Source organism: Canis aureus, chromosome 12 (genome assembly GCF_053574225.1).
Source record: "Canis aureus isolate CA01 chromosome 12, VMU_Caureus_v.1.0, whole genome shotgun sequence".
Taxonomy (NCBI): Eukaryota; Metazoa; Chordata; class Mammalia; order Carnivora; family Canidae; genus Canis; species Canis aureus.
The window spans coordinates 53,845,968-53,858,195 of record NC_135622.1 but is presented as its reverse complement, the minus strand read 5'-3'; the positions used below and the strand labels follow the sequence as shown (position 1 = coordinate 53,858,195).

Genomic DNA, 12,228 nt, shown 5'->3' with positions numbered 1-12,228 from the left:
ACTGAAACATATATCAGAAATGTATAAAGACAATGTGCAGATATTGGTCTACCATAGCTCAAAAGCAAAGATGAAATTATGCTTTACGATTTCAAGATCCTCCTAGAACAGAGTCTGAAAAGGCAGACGTGGAAATCAATGTACATATAAATCGTGTGCTTACCCACTGTCAGTGAACAGGAACTCCAAATGGGTCATAAGAACTTCCCAATGGGAGACACTGTAACGCTGCGCCAGAGCCAGAGCAATGCTGTAGACACTTTCCTCAAGTGTTCTTTGAGAATGTCCATCAGCCACGGGGGAGGGAGAGAAGAGAAACACATTACCTTAATCAGCAAAGAAAATGTTCATTAGGACTCTCCTCCAGCTGTGAGGGGTGTAGTCAGCACAGTCCTTAATAAGACATTTCACAGTAATTCAGGGAAAGGACTTCCAAGGAATTATAATGCTCCTTTTTTACTAGAATACACTGACCAAGGAGGGGTCTAGACCAGTGGTTCTCAATCAAGGAGGATTCTGTCCCCCAGGGGACATCTCACAGTGTCTGTTTATCACGGTGGAAGAGGAGGAGGAGAGTGCTACTGGCATCTAGTGTGTAGAGGACAGGGATGCTGTCGAACATCCTACAATGCATGGGACGGCTCTCCCCCATGTCATCCAGTCCAAAAGGAAGAGATCGAAAAATTTCTGGTCTAGACACCAGAGCCTACAGTCAAAAAACAGTGCAAAGGAAACATTCCTGCCCTGAGAAAGTGTAGTTAGTCACTCAACAAATGTTCATGTTTTCTCGACTGTGCCAGGCATTGTGCTAGCTGCTTAGGACATAGAGACAAACAAGATATATCTTGAGGAACTCACAGCCTAGTGAAGGATGTGAGATGTGAACCAATAATTAAATATGACACAGGGAGTACTACCAGAGAGGACTTCAAACACTGACAGCAGAGATGAGCAAGTGACCGATCTGAGCTGAAGTCTGGAGGACGAATAAACAAACCAGAGGTGAGGCAGTTTCAAGAAAGAATACACAGCAAGACTTCTGGGAGAGAAGGCAGAGGGCAGGGGCCTACATCTTATCCTTTAGGCAATGGAGAGCTACTGGAAGATTTAAACCAGGGGATGGGGCCACCACACTTGAGGCCCTCTAGTAATGTAAAGAATTCTGGGCCAGAGTGCCCACATTAAGGCCTTCTAGAAAGACTATTACAGAACCTCCAGATCCCAAAGCAGAACAAAGCCTTGGTTGGAGGACTGGTGGACAAAACCACAGGCACAGAAATGAAATCTGTTCTTATGAAGTCATACTGCTGAGACTACATATCTCTTGGCTGAGACTAGCCAAGAAAACCAGGACATTTACTTATATGTTTGATTAGGCAGCAGTTGGCAAACATTTTCTGTAAACAGCAAGTTGGTATATCTTTCAGGCTTCACTGCCATACAGTGTGTAGCAGATTCCTTTTACTATTTTTTTATTCTTACTATTTTTTTATTCTTGTTTTTCCACAAGTCTTTAAAAATGTAAAACCCAAACTTTGCTCATGGACTATAAAAAAGAGGTCCAGGGCTGGAATAAGACTGTCATTGCAAGAATTACTAGGTCATTGTCAATTAAAAATTTCTTGAAGTATTTATTGAGTATGTACACCTCCTCATGATGGAATGAGAAATCCCTGATGATAGCAATCATTAGCAATTCATCCTTTCTATTAGGGGAGTATGACACATTGCCTGACAACAGGAATGTACTCATGAGGTAGGGATATCGTTATCACCTAATAAAGGTGGGAAGAAAACAAATTATGTTGTGCCCTCTTCAAAGGTAACCTTAACCACTGACAACCTATCATGTAAGATACACAGATAATAAAGGATAGGCATACCACACTTAAAGAATATAAATGCCATTAAAATGGACACACAATTTGTATGAAAATGAAGAATGGTCGTGTTGTGTACAACTGAAGGTAGAGTTGCAGAACAGCAGGAAGCAGGTGCTTCACTGACTTGTATGTAAGATGTTGAACTCCCATCTCTGAATCAGAACTGCTAGCTCAGAAATGCCATGGACACTCACACATTTTAAACAAGCTGTTCAAAATAAATAAATAAATAAATAAAATAAAAAAGATAAACAAGCTGTTCAAAGGCTGTTGTATGTTTTTCTAAGTAACAAACTGTGGACAAGATTCTATTATGTTTGTCAAAAGCAGGTCTTTGTCCTCTAGGACATACTTCAAATAGCACACCATTAGCTGGATCCTTGGGAAAGAAAATAAAAGACAATAACTGTAGCAAAATGAAATAGATGATGTTAAGACATGCCTTACCTTGTAACCTTTATTCTACATAATGACCTTCTTCTAAGAAACCATAAGCATGCCACCAAGGATTACCAAATGCCTGGAAGAAAAGCCCACTGGACTCGGCAATGGGAAGTTGAGGCTCGTGTCCTGGCTGTGTGACCATAAACAACTCTTTAAAGCTCTCTGATTCTCAGATTCCTCTCCCAAAAGTGAGGAGGTTGGATTAAGTGACTTCTTTGGTCACTTTCAAATAAGACATTAAATGACTCTATGAAATTATGAACCTCCAGGAGCAGAGTGGGGAAGAAAAAAACCATTCCATAGTTCTTAATTAACTAAATCCTGTAACAGACTGTTCTAGCTTTTCTTCGATCTCTGTAGTCCCTGCCTTACTCTAAAAGAGAATTTGGGGGAATTTCTGGTAGGAAAGAAGCTCGGGCTAATATAAAGTATTACAGATAGCCAGTGCCAAGGCTACTTTGCTACTTCTTAAAGATTTAAATAATAATAATGAAAAACAGCATATATCACTTCCATAAGCAGGGCTATCTTTGTTATTTTAAAGTAAGGTACCAAGAGGGAAGAATAAGCATTAAAGATAGGCACAATTTAGCCTTCGTTTCAAAGGCTGTGGAAACGTCAACTGAACTGCATGCCAGTGCTTCCCTGAGCACACAACCAGGCAGTACAGGGGTGGCCACAGGTGCTACAAAGGTGTGATGGCCTTGTTATGTGAGAGGTCACAGTCAACGTCCCAGTGATAATCTTACCACCCAGGTAAACTTGGGCCAGTTATTTGACATTCTAAAGTCTCCTGTTCTTCAACTATAAAAATGGGGATACCATTTTATGTCATAGGGTTATCTTTGAAGATTAAAAGATATTTATAAAATAGTTTACAGTGCATGGTAAGTACACCACAAGTTGTGGTGTTAAAAACGAAAGAACTCTACTTAATAACCATTGTGGGTGAACACACTTTCCCACCTTCTGACATGTAAGTCTCATTTGACCTAAACTAAAAACTGGAGACCAGTATTAAAACCAAGGGGCATCCCATACCTACAAAGAAACACTTCTCACTGGGCCTTGCACTGTACTGCTATCTCACACTAGGGCTTGCTCTTCTCTTGAAAGAGGTAAGAGACAAAGGGAAATGTGGAAGCTCCCACTGGCTTCCAACAAGGGAAACTAGTAGAGCTGGGTAGTTTCCCTTCTCTAGAAAGTGACAACCGAGAAAGGAACCATGAACCTAGACACTAGGTCCTTCCTCTGGTATTAAGTCCAACAACATCTAATTTTCAACACACTGAAGAAATTAAACTGTTGTGTAGTTTGAAAAGTGAGATTTCCAGGAATAACAGGCAATCTTGGTTTTGAATTTTAATAATAAGCTTCACATTTTTCACCCCAGATCATACCCTAGTACCACTAACATGGTAAGAATTTTGATCTTGGGCTTTATCCAAATCATGGGAAATTTTTTTATTTTTTTAAATAATACCCACCCTTACCATTTAAATCTGTGGGCCCAAAACACTGCCTGTGCCTCCTGATTCAATTGGCAACAACCACACATTCCTTATACAACAGGAAGAAGTAGGTAAAGCCCTATTTATAGCAACCATGGATGTAAATCTTCAAAAGATTGTGATTAATAGCTCTGATAATTCAACCTGTTTTTACTTTTTTTTGAGAGAGAGAGAGAGAGAGAAAGGAGGGATGCTGATGTGCAGAGGGAGCAGGAGAGAATTTCAAGCTGACTCCCTGCTAAGCGCAGAGCCCCAAGCAGGGCTCCATCTCATGACTCTGAGATTATGACCTGAGCCGAAGTCGAGTCAGACACTTAACCAACTGATCCACCCAGGCACCCCTTTTTTACATTTGAAATCCATCCCTTTATGAAACAAAGGCATCCCTTACTCTGCTAAACCAAGGATAGTCTCCCTTTTGTACTGGTCATCTGTGGTAAAGCGCTGCACATCCACACCCTTGCGAAGGCTCTGAAGGACGTGAGCTTGCGTGAAGTCCAGGAGACGTTCATTGTAGAACTGCAACTGCTTGGTCAATGAAGCAAGGTCCTCTGGCCAGGCTTCCTGTCCATATCTACTCACATGTCTGGTGACCACCTTGATTAGCTCATTGGGATCAGCCTGTAACAAAAATTGCAACAACAAAAACAAAACAAAGTAACAAGAAGACCATGTCTACCAGGCACCTGTTTGACTCTTCCCTTGTTGCAGTTAAATCAAGCCTCACAACTACCCTAAAATCAATGCAGATCACAAAGACAAGACACAGAATTGAGTCTGAAAGGTGGTTTCTGGACTCCTATTCTTCTTCTTCCTTAAAAATCTTCAATCAGTTAAAAAAATAATATACACTTACTTTTTCAGCTACCATCATCCTATGTTAGACTGGTTCAATTACCCGATCATTCATAATAATTTACCCTGGGAGTAATTTTTGTCATGATTTCCCCCATATAAATTTTCTTTGGACCATCTAACTGTTCTCAATAACAAAGCAGAGTTCAAACAATGCCACTAAACATGAGCAGACAGCTAAGTAGAAGACTGTTTTCTCCAGGGATAAGTTAGGAAAAAACCCATCCCTGTTCCTAAATTCATAAAACACTTCCAGTTGCATAAAAGAGCACCCAACCAATTTTTACTCTGCTCAATTTGGGGCTCAATGGGATGTTGTTCTATAATTCTTAAAAGCTTCTCTAACAACAATAAAATTATTCAAATAGAACAAAACCCAGAATCCAACAGTTGACAGGAAAGAAAAATTAAGTGATTAACTGGCCACATTTATTTACATTAAAGTTGGTCTGGGTGTCAATGAAGCAATACCTGCACAGCAATGATTTTGGAATATTTAACAGGGAGCCTGATACTTGAACAACAGTAATTCAATCACTCTCAATTCCTAGGAAGACATGGTTTATATTTCAATATAAGCAAATTAGGAAAAAAAAAAAAACTCCAGAATCTACCTTAGGTTCTCAGAAACACACCTAATTATAGTAAGCTGTCAGCATTTCTAATGTGTGAGCCATTATTCTGAGCTACAGGGGAGATTTGTCAACGTCGAGTCTATATTACCAAACCTAGCCTGACATTTCTCTCTTGATCCTATTAGGGGAACAATCTGGGAGTCCCGATAAAACCCAATTAAAGAATCTTCGTGGGTTCCAGTAGGTGGATTTAAGGAAAAAGTCAATGTTTTTTTCCCTACCTCTATGCATATACTCAGTCCTATTGCAAAAACCACAGATTAAGAGTGCCTCAAGTCAAAAGACCTGGGACTGAAAGCTACCTTTCCAAAGGAAGCTAACAAGACCATCTTTCATTCATTCAACAAGTAATTTTTTGTGCACCTATTTTGTGCCAGGTGATGTACTAAGAAGATAGGACCCTTTCCTCCCAGAATGCTAGTCTATCGGGAGAGACAAACATTGTTAAATGATGTGATACAAGGAAGCACGGGGTGCTGTGGGAATACAGTCGAGTGGATGTGGGCAAGTATCCAGAAAGTCTTCTTGGAAGAGTTAATGTCTAGACTAACTACTCAGTTATCAGCAGTAAAGACACAAGCAAGAACCAGGCAGACAAATCCCAGGAAAGGGTATAGTATGTGCTAAGGCCTATGTAGCTAAGACCTGACAGGAAGATGGCATGAAAAAAGCAAATCTAACAGCAATTAGAAGGGATTTGGGAATTGGCCACATATGGATGGTATTTCTGGCAACAGATTTAGGCAAAGGGGATCCCACGCCTCAGCTCTCAGTGCCGCCTCTACGACTGACATTCAACCCAACCCCCTTTCTGCTTATTGACTGAACCCTCAGGCAGCACCCTGAATCACACGCCATGGGCTCAGCCAGCCCTGAAGACATAGGGTACGGGGACGTTGCTCCAGGGACAGTCAGCCCATCTCCACCTGCTCTGCCTCCTGGGTGGGCACCATAGTGCCAGTTTCTTCACTTCAACTGGTTAGCACATTTCTGCCTAGTAGTAGAGAGAACAAGGGTTTCAGGGTGCCAGGATAGCTCTTCAGCAGCTGTCCTTTCACAGAGCACCTTGTGCCCCAGTTCTGCACTCCACCAGCATACACAGGTCTACCACAACAAGGACAGCTTTTTTCCAGTCACTCTGATTCTGTGGTTTCAGACCAAAGCCTTCTGTCTACAGTTGCCCAGTGCACCTAGAAGGAGAGGCGAGAACCATGCAGCCTATCTCCCGGTGGGACTCCAAGTCCCTCCCCACCAGGGGCTTCCCAGCCCTGCTCAAGGAGCCCACCACCTCCATTCTCTCAAGGGTTTCCCACAGGTTTTCTCCGTATTCAGTTTTCAGCCATTTGTTTTCTGCATCTCAAGATTGGGGAGAGTGGCCTACATACTCTTCACTTGACCTCAACTGTATAAAGCCTCCTCATTTCTATTCTCTTTGTATTCTAATACAATTTACAGAAAAAATCCCAAGACCCAGTAGAGGGCAGAGCTCTAAAATGGTAGCACAAAGCAATAAAGGGCATAATTATTACTAACATTTATGTGAGCTTTTCTTTTTCCCACAGAAAAGTTTCCAGTTTCACATACAACCTTCATTTTCATATATTTGCCAATGAAGGAAAATGACAGGACATAGTAAAATCAGCATGGACACACAGAAGGCACTAGCTGGACGATCTTGTGCAAGTTTCTTAACAGGTACAAACTCAATCGTGTCATCTACGAAATGGCAGTAAAATGTAGCCCGCATGATTGTGTGAAGCTGAAGAGACAACACATAAAAAATACCAAATCAAGGCCTGGCATGAAGCAGGTAGTCTGAAAATGAAAGAGATTATGAGATTTACTCAAAGGCATACACTTTCATTGTACCTCCACTATACAACTTACTTTACATTGCTTTTTCTTATAAATATTAAATTAGAGCTTATTAAATTATGGCAGAGACCACATATAGTTCATGAATTTGTCTTTTCCAGAGCACAGTAGACTCTCATGCACAAACCAGGGATAGGGTAAGAGGGAAGTATAGTGATAGTAGTAGTGGCTTTTAAGTCAGGAGTACATCCCCTAGTCAATAGGGATGCAATTTGGGGCAAGATGTTTCATATCTGTTTCTTCACCCATGGGAGTCCATAAGCATACCCTCTTCATGGTTTGTTATGAGACACAAATAAAGTATTTTAAAGTACCATCTTCTCCATCATTCTAAGAAAGCAAATTAGACCCAGAGCTTAGGCTCAAGGAATCAAAAAGCAGCAACAAAGATATACACATAAACAACTCACAGAAGGCTTCTGAATATAAGCACAAAACAAGAGTGATGGGAACTCCACAGAGGGAATCAAGAGAGAGGGATCCTCTCTCTGGACTCCTCAGGGGCTCAGTTTCTTCAGATGTAAAACATAAGAACATTACCAGATGATCACCTTGCTAAGAGTAAAATCCTATGAACGTATAGGAATTCAATCATGAAAATTAAATAAAACCTTGGAAATTCCTCCAGGTGTGGAATTGGGAAGTTCACATCTTTTCTCATGTATGCATATGCCTCCACTAAATATTCAGAGCAAATCTTTGTTTAAAATTGTTTAAAGTACTATTTTAGAGCAATAAATTAAAGCCAATATATTTCTACACAGTTTAAACAATTTTAATCTCTTTTCCTTTACTGAGTAGAAATTATCTAGCCCCTCTTTTTTATTTCATATTCTTTATACATCAAATGTGTTCATTTTACTAAGAAAAAAAAAGAAATATTTAAGAACAAATACCTAATATTTCAGTCTTCGGTATGGAGACAGGCATACTGCTAAACATACATGAACTGAATCTCATTTAATATTAATAATTCTGTGGGACCAGACTTTACTACTACCGTCTGTTTTACAGATGCATAAGGAGGTGAGAAACTTGACTGAGGCCTCTGGTATAAGTAGCAGGGTGGCATGTGACTCGCAAGCATAATGCCTCCCCACAAAACCATCTTTTTATATTTGGTCTACAGGGAGGGGTAGCTCTTAAAATCATAAGGATCTTGATGAGACCAGTGTATACACAGTTCCCACCAAATGTAACTAAGACTCAGCATTTAAGTCCTTTTACAAACAATCAACTTTCACTGATGAATTTAATGCTCTCATTATATCCAGATTGGTTTTTTTTACACACCCCGTACACTCTCCCTCTCATCCCATTTATTCATATATACATAAGTGTAAATACAAAGGACCACTGAGGACACACAATGGTAGGTGTCCAACTAAATAACTGATTCAAGCTGTATCTGCAAGCCTTTCATTTTTTTTCTTCTCTAATGACAACAGAGAGAGTTTAGAATATCATTTTTTGTTCAACTCCTTGACATAAATATACCTTGTTTTAAAATTCTGTCCTAATAAGGTGGTGACTAGGGAACATGCCATTAATTCTTTGATGGTAGGTTTCTAAGTGTCACCAAGTTTATGGATTATCAAATATTTGTTAAATGTACAAAAAAAGGCTTTCAAAATTTTGATTTATTGTGTAAAACATAATGCTAATGAAAAGGGACAACCCCCAAAGGCTTCTAAGAAACAAAAAAATCAGTAATAGGTAAAAAAAAAAAAAAAAAAAAAAAACCACACAGGAACTGGCATCAAATAACCCTGATTACTGTTCATGTCCCCTTAGTTTCAGGTTTTCCATTATTAAAATTGAAGCAATTTTTTCTTTAGAGAGTCCTCATAAAGATTAAATGAGGCTAGCATGCTAGATTAGCATGTTGTAAGTTGTAGCACTCTATACAAGGTATCCTCTGGCCATTATCATTACTACCTCTATCTCTTCCTCAAGGAACTTTACTCATCATGACTACTTCCAATATATGAGTTTTATTTTCTTTTAAAGATTTTATTTATTTATTCATGAGATACACAGAGAGAAAGAAGCAGAGACACAAGCAGAGGGAGAAGCAGGCTCCACGCAGGGAGCCCGATGTGGGACTTGATCCCAGGACTCCAGGATCATGCCCTGGGCCCAAGGCAGGTGGTCAACTGCTGAGCCACCTAGCCATCCCAATATTTGAGTTTTAATAACAGTTCTTCCCCTCACCACAATTTCTCTCAAAATATTCCAAAGAGTCCCCTACTTGCCCCAACACTTCATTTCATTCATTCATTCAGCCCCCGAAGTGTATGGCATTCAAGCATCTAAGCATCTGACCATGAATATCATTTGACTCTTGTACCAACCCAGTGATGCGCACAATGAGACCACAGTTCCTGAATCAGAGATGCCAATCTGCACTCCACTCAGCCTTGGCTGTGGTCTGGTAGTGAGGAAGTGAGGTTAACTCCTTGCCTCTCACCTACTTCACTGTCTACATCAGGTCCTTTTCTTCCTATGCTGCTGACAGGGTTCCATCAATGTTCTACATCCAAACTCATATCTGATACCACTGTTTTTGTGTGTGTAGAGTATATTCAAAGTTCTTGCTGTTTTCCAAACGAAGTTTAATGACATAATCCATGGGTATGAAAACTTTTGGCTTCTAAGAAGCTTTTGAAGGACTTTATAGGTAGCCTCAAAATCTCCCATATTCAGTATTCAAAGTGATATTGCAAAACATCACAGGCTGCAAAAACTAATAACATAAAAAGGCATCAAAAATTTAAAACAGGAAGCGTGGAAAATTAAATTATTCTAAGTTTTTCCCAAAATTTGGCAATGCAGTTCTTCAGGGGCTAAATAAAATATGATTTCTTTAAAGAATATGGTCAAGTCTCTATAAAAAAAAATATGCCTAAATATTCATGACTATGGAATGCTTGAAGACTTAATCTACTGCTTACTAGTAGAGGTAATAAATCCATTCCGGTTTAATAGTCTCCATTTCTTGGTAATGTTGGTTGGGAAGTTTTAAACAGGTGGTGTATTTCCCCTCTAGGGTTGTTATTTGCTTGAGATAATTTTCTACTTAGTATTTTCAATTAGTAGCTTAAAAAAAAAACCACATTTTAGAAATAGTCTACCATAAAGTTTTGAATTTCATCCCCTGCTGGGTTTGCTTCTCCAGCATATAAAAACTAAAGGACATGTTTCCATTTTCAACTGATTTTATCTTCTGAAACTTTTTAAAAAGAATGCTAGAAAAGATCACACTTCAAGATGCATTTACAATAATAATAAAGGTAAGGTATAAATGAAAACAAAATCAGGGTATGTAACAATGTGTATATTCACATTTGCACAAAAAAGCTTATTTAAATATATAAATATGTATATTCATAAACTATTTCTAGAAGGAAACAAAAAGAAAACACTGACTTTTTGCTGTATTTTCATCACTTGAGTTTTGTGGCCATGTATTTATTATTCCTTAAATATAAAAACAAGTCAATCGGGACAAATACAAGGAGAGAATACTCTCTCTGCCTGATCGTCTGTCAATCACTATCCTATGTCACTAAAAAGAAAAGTTGAGGAAAGGTGGGCTGCTCCAAAAATAATCCAGGAAAGCTCCAGGAGCCCGCACTGGCTGGCTGGCTCAGGATGGTGCTTCCCAACAGGCCTTTTGTCAGAAATAACCCCACAAACTCTCTCCGTACTTTTATTCAAACCTAGTAATCTACCTAAGTTATCCTCCCACGGCTCAGAACTACAGGGGGTGGAAGGAGAGAAAGTGAGGGCTGAAAATAGAAGCAAGGTGAAGTGACAACTGAGTGAAAGCTAGCTACACTGAGTGCTATTATGTGTAGGCAACAAATTGAAACCACTTTTATTTCAATTTCTACAATGATTCATCGGGAGTTTGTTATATTTAATTCCAAATTCAGTAGTGCTGTTTTATGCAAAGGAAGATGAAAAGCCTTATATGATGAGCCATTAGGTGGTCAGTGGACAACTCCTATGTACTTACATCATCCAGCTACTGTGCCCATCTCTGAGCCCTTCAAATCTAAGCGAGGTGGAATGCACAAAACTCAAGTCTGAAGGCTGTCCCGACCCAGAGCAGTTGAAATGATTCCTCAAGTTATTCAGAGGCCAACAAACAGCCACTGAGTCACTCCAGTGGGAGAGGTCCTGGGGATTCAGAGAGAGATGGGGCCCCTGCCCTCAAATAAGATCACCCCATGGAGAGTGGACAGCTGTGCCTCATTTACAATCCCACAAAGAACCACTCCCAGGGTGTCCACACCTGGGACACCCTGGGAGTGGTTGGGGGGGCGGGGGGGGGGCAGTGAAACCCAGAAGAGGCCCATGTCTGCTCAGGAGGCTCTTTTGAGCTCAGATTTACCTGTTCAGAGTGGGAAGGAGTCACCTCAAGTGGGGAAATTACAACTAGGCACAGAGGTGTGAAAAAGGATGCTAAATTCAGAGAAATATAAATTCTGGAAAGGCTAAAACATACACTTCAAAAGAGCTAGTGTCAGGATCATGGCTGGTGGGGCAAGAAAGAACCAGTCAGTTCACTGAGGGTTTTGCCCATCAAATAAAGGAGCTTAGATTTTATGTGAAAATCAGCCACAGTGGAACATCCTGCTGGGAATGACTCATTAGACCTGCATTCAAGAAACCACTCAGGTCCAAGCAAAATGCAGGTAAAGCCTGAAATCAGAAGCTCTAAGTGATAGAATGTCACTTCCTACCAGAGCAACTGGATTTCCCCGAGTCTTATCTTCTGCGAAATGGGGTTGTTCAAAGGATCAAGTGGAAGAATAAATATGAGAGGTACTTTAAGAGAGCCCATGCCTTTTCAGGGTTAGTTTGATCTTTCTACTGTCCATGGACAACTTCTATATGCAAGCCCCTAGGCTGACCCTTGCTATTACCCACCCCCACCCAACCTCAACTACACACACACTCCTTTTGACACTTCCTAGCCAGACAGAGGAAATCTTACTCGTCATAAGGAAGTTTGGT

General features: G+C 40.1%; 1 protein-coding gene across 3 annotated transcripts in view; it reads right to left on the bottom strand.

The window, feature by feature from the left end:
- The window catches only part of NBAS (NBAS subunit of NRZ tethering complex), a 317,777-nt gene that overhangs the window by 95,741 nt on the left and 209,808 nt on the right, over nucleotides 1-12,228 (bottom strand). For all 3 annotated transcript variants that reach the window (XR_013349722.1, XM_077844073.1, XM_077844072.1), the window contains exons 41-42: nucleotides 4,230-4,459; nucleotides 164-274 (exon numbers count right to left, since the gene is read on the bottom strand). Coding sequence is in view for 2 of the 3 variants with exons in the window: in XM_077844073.1 (XP_077700199.1) it covers nucleotides 164-274; nucleotides 4,230-4,459 (341 nt within the window). In the remaining variant the exon portion in view is untranslated. The remainder of the gene's footprint in view (nucleotides 1-163; nucleotides 275-4,229; nucleotides 4,460-12,228) is intronic.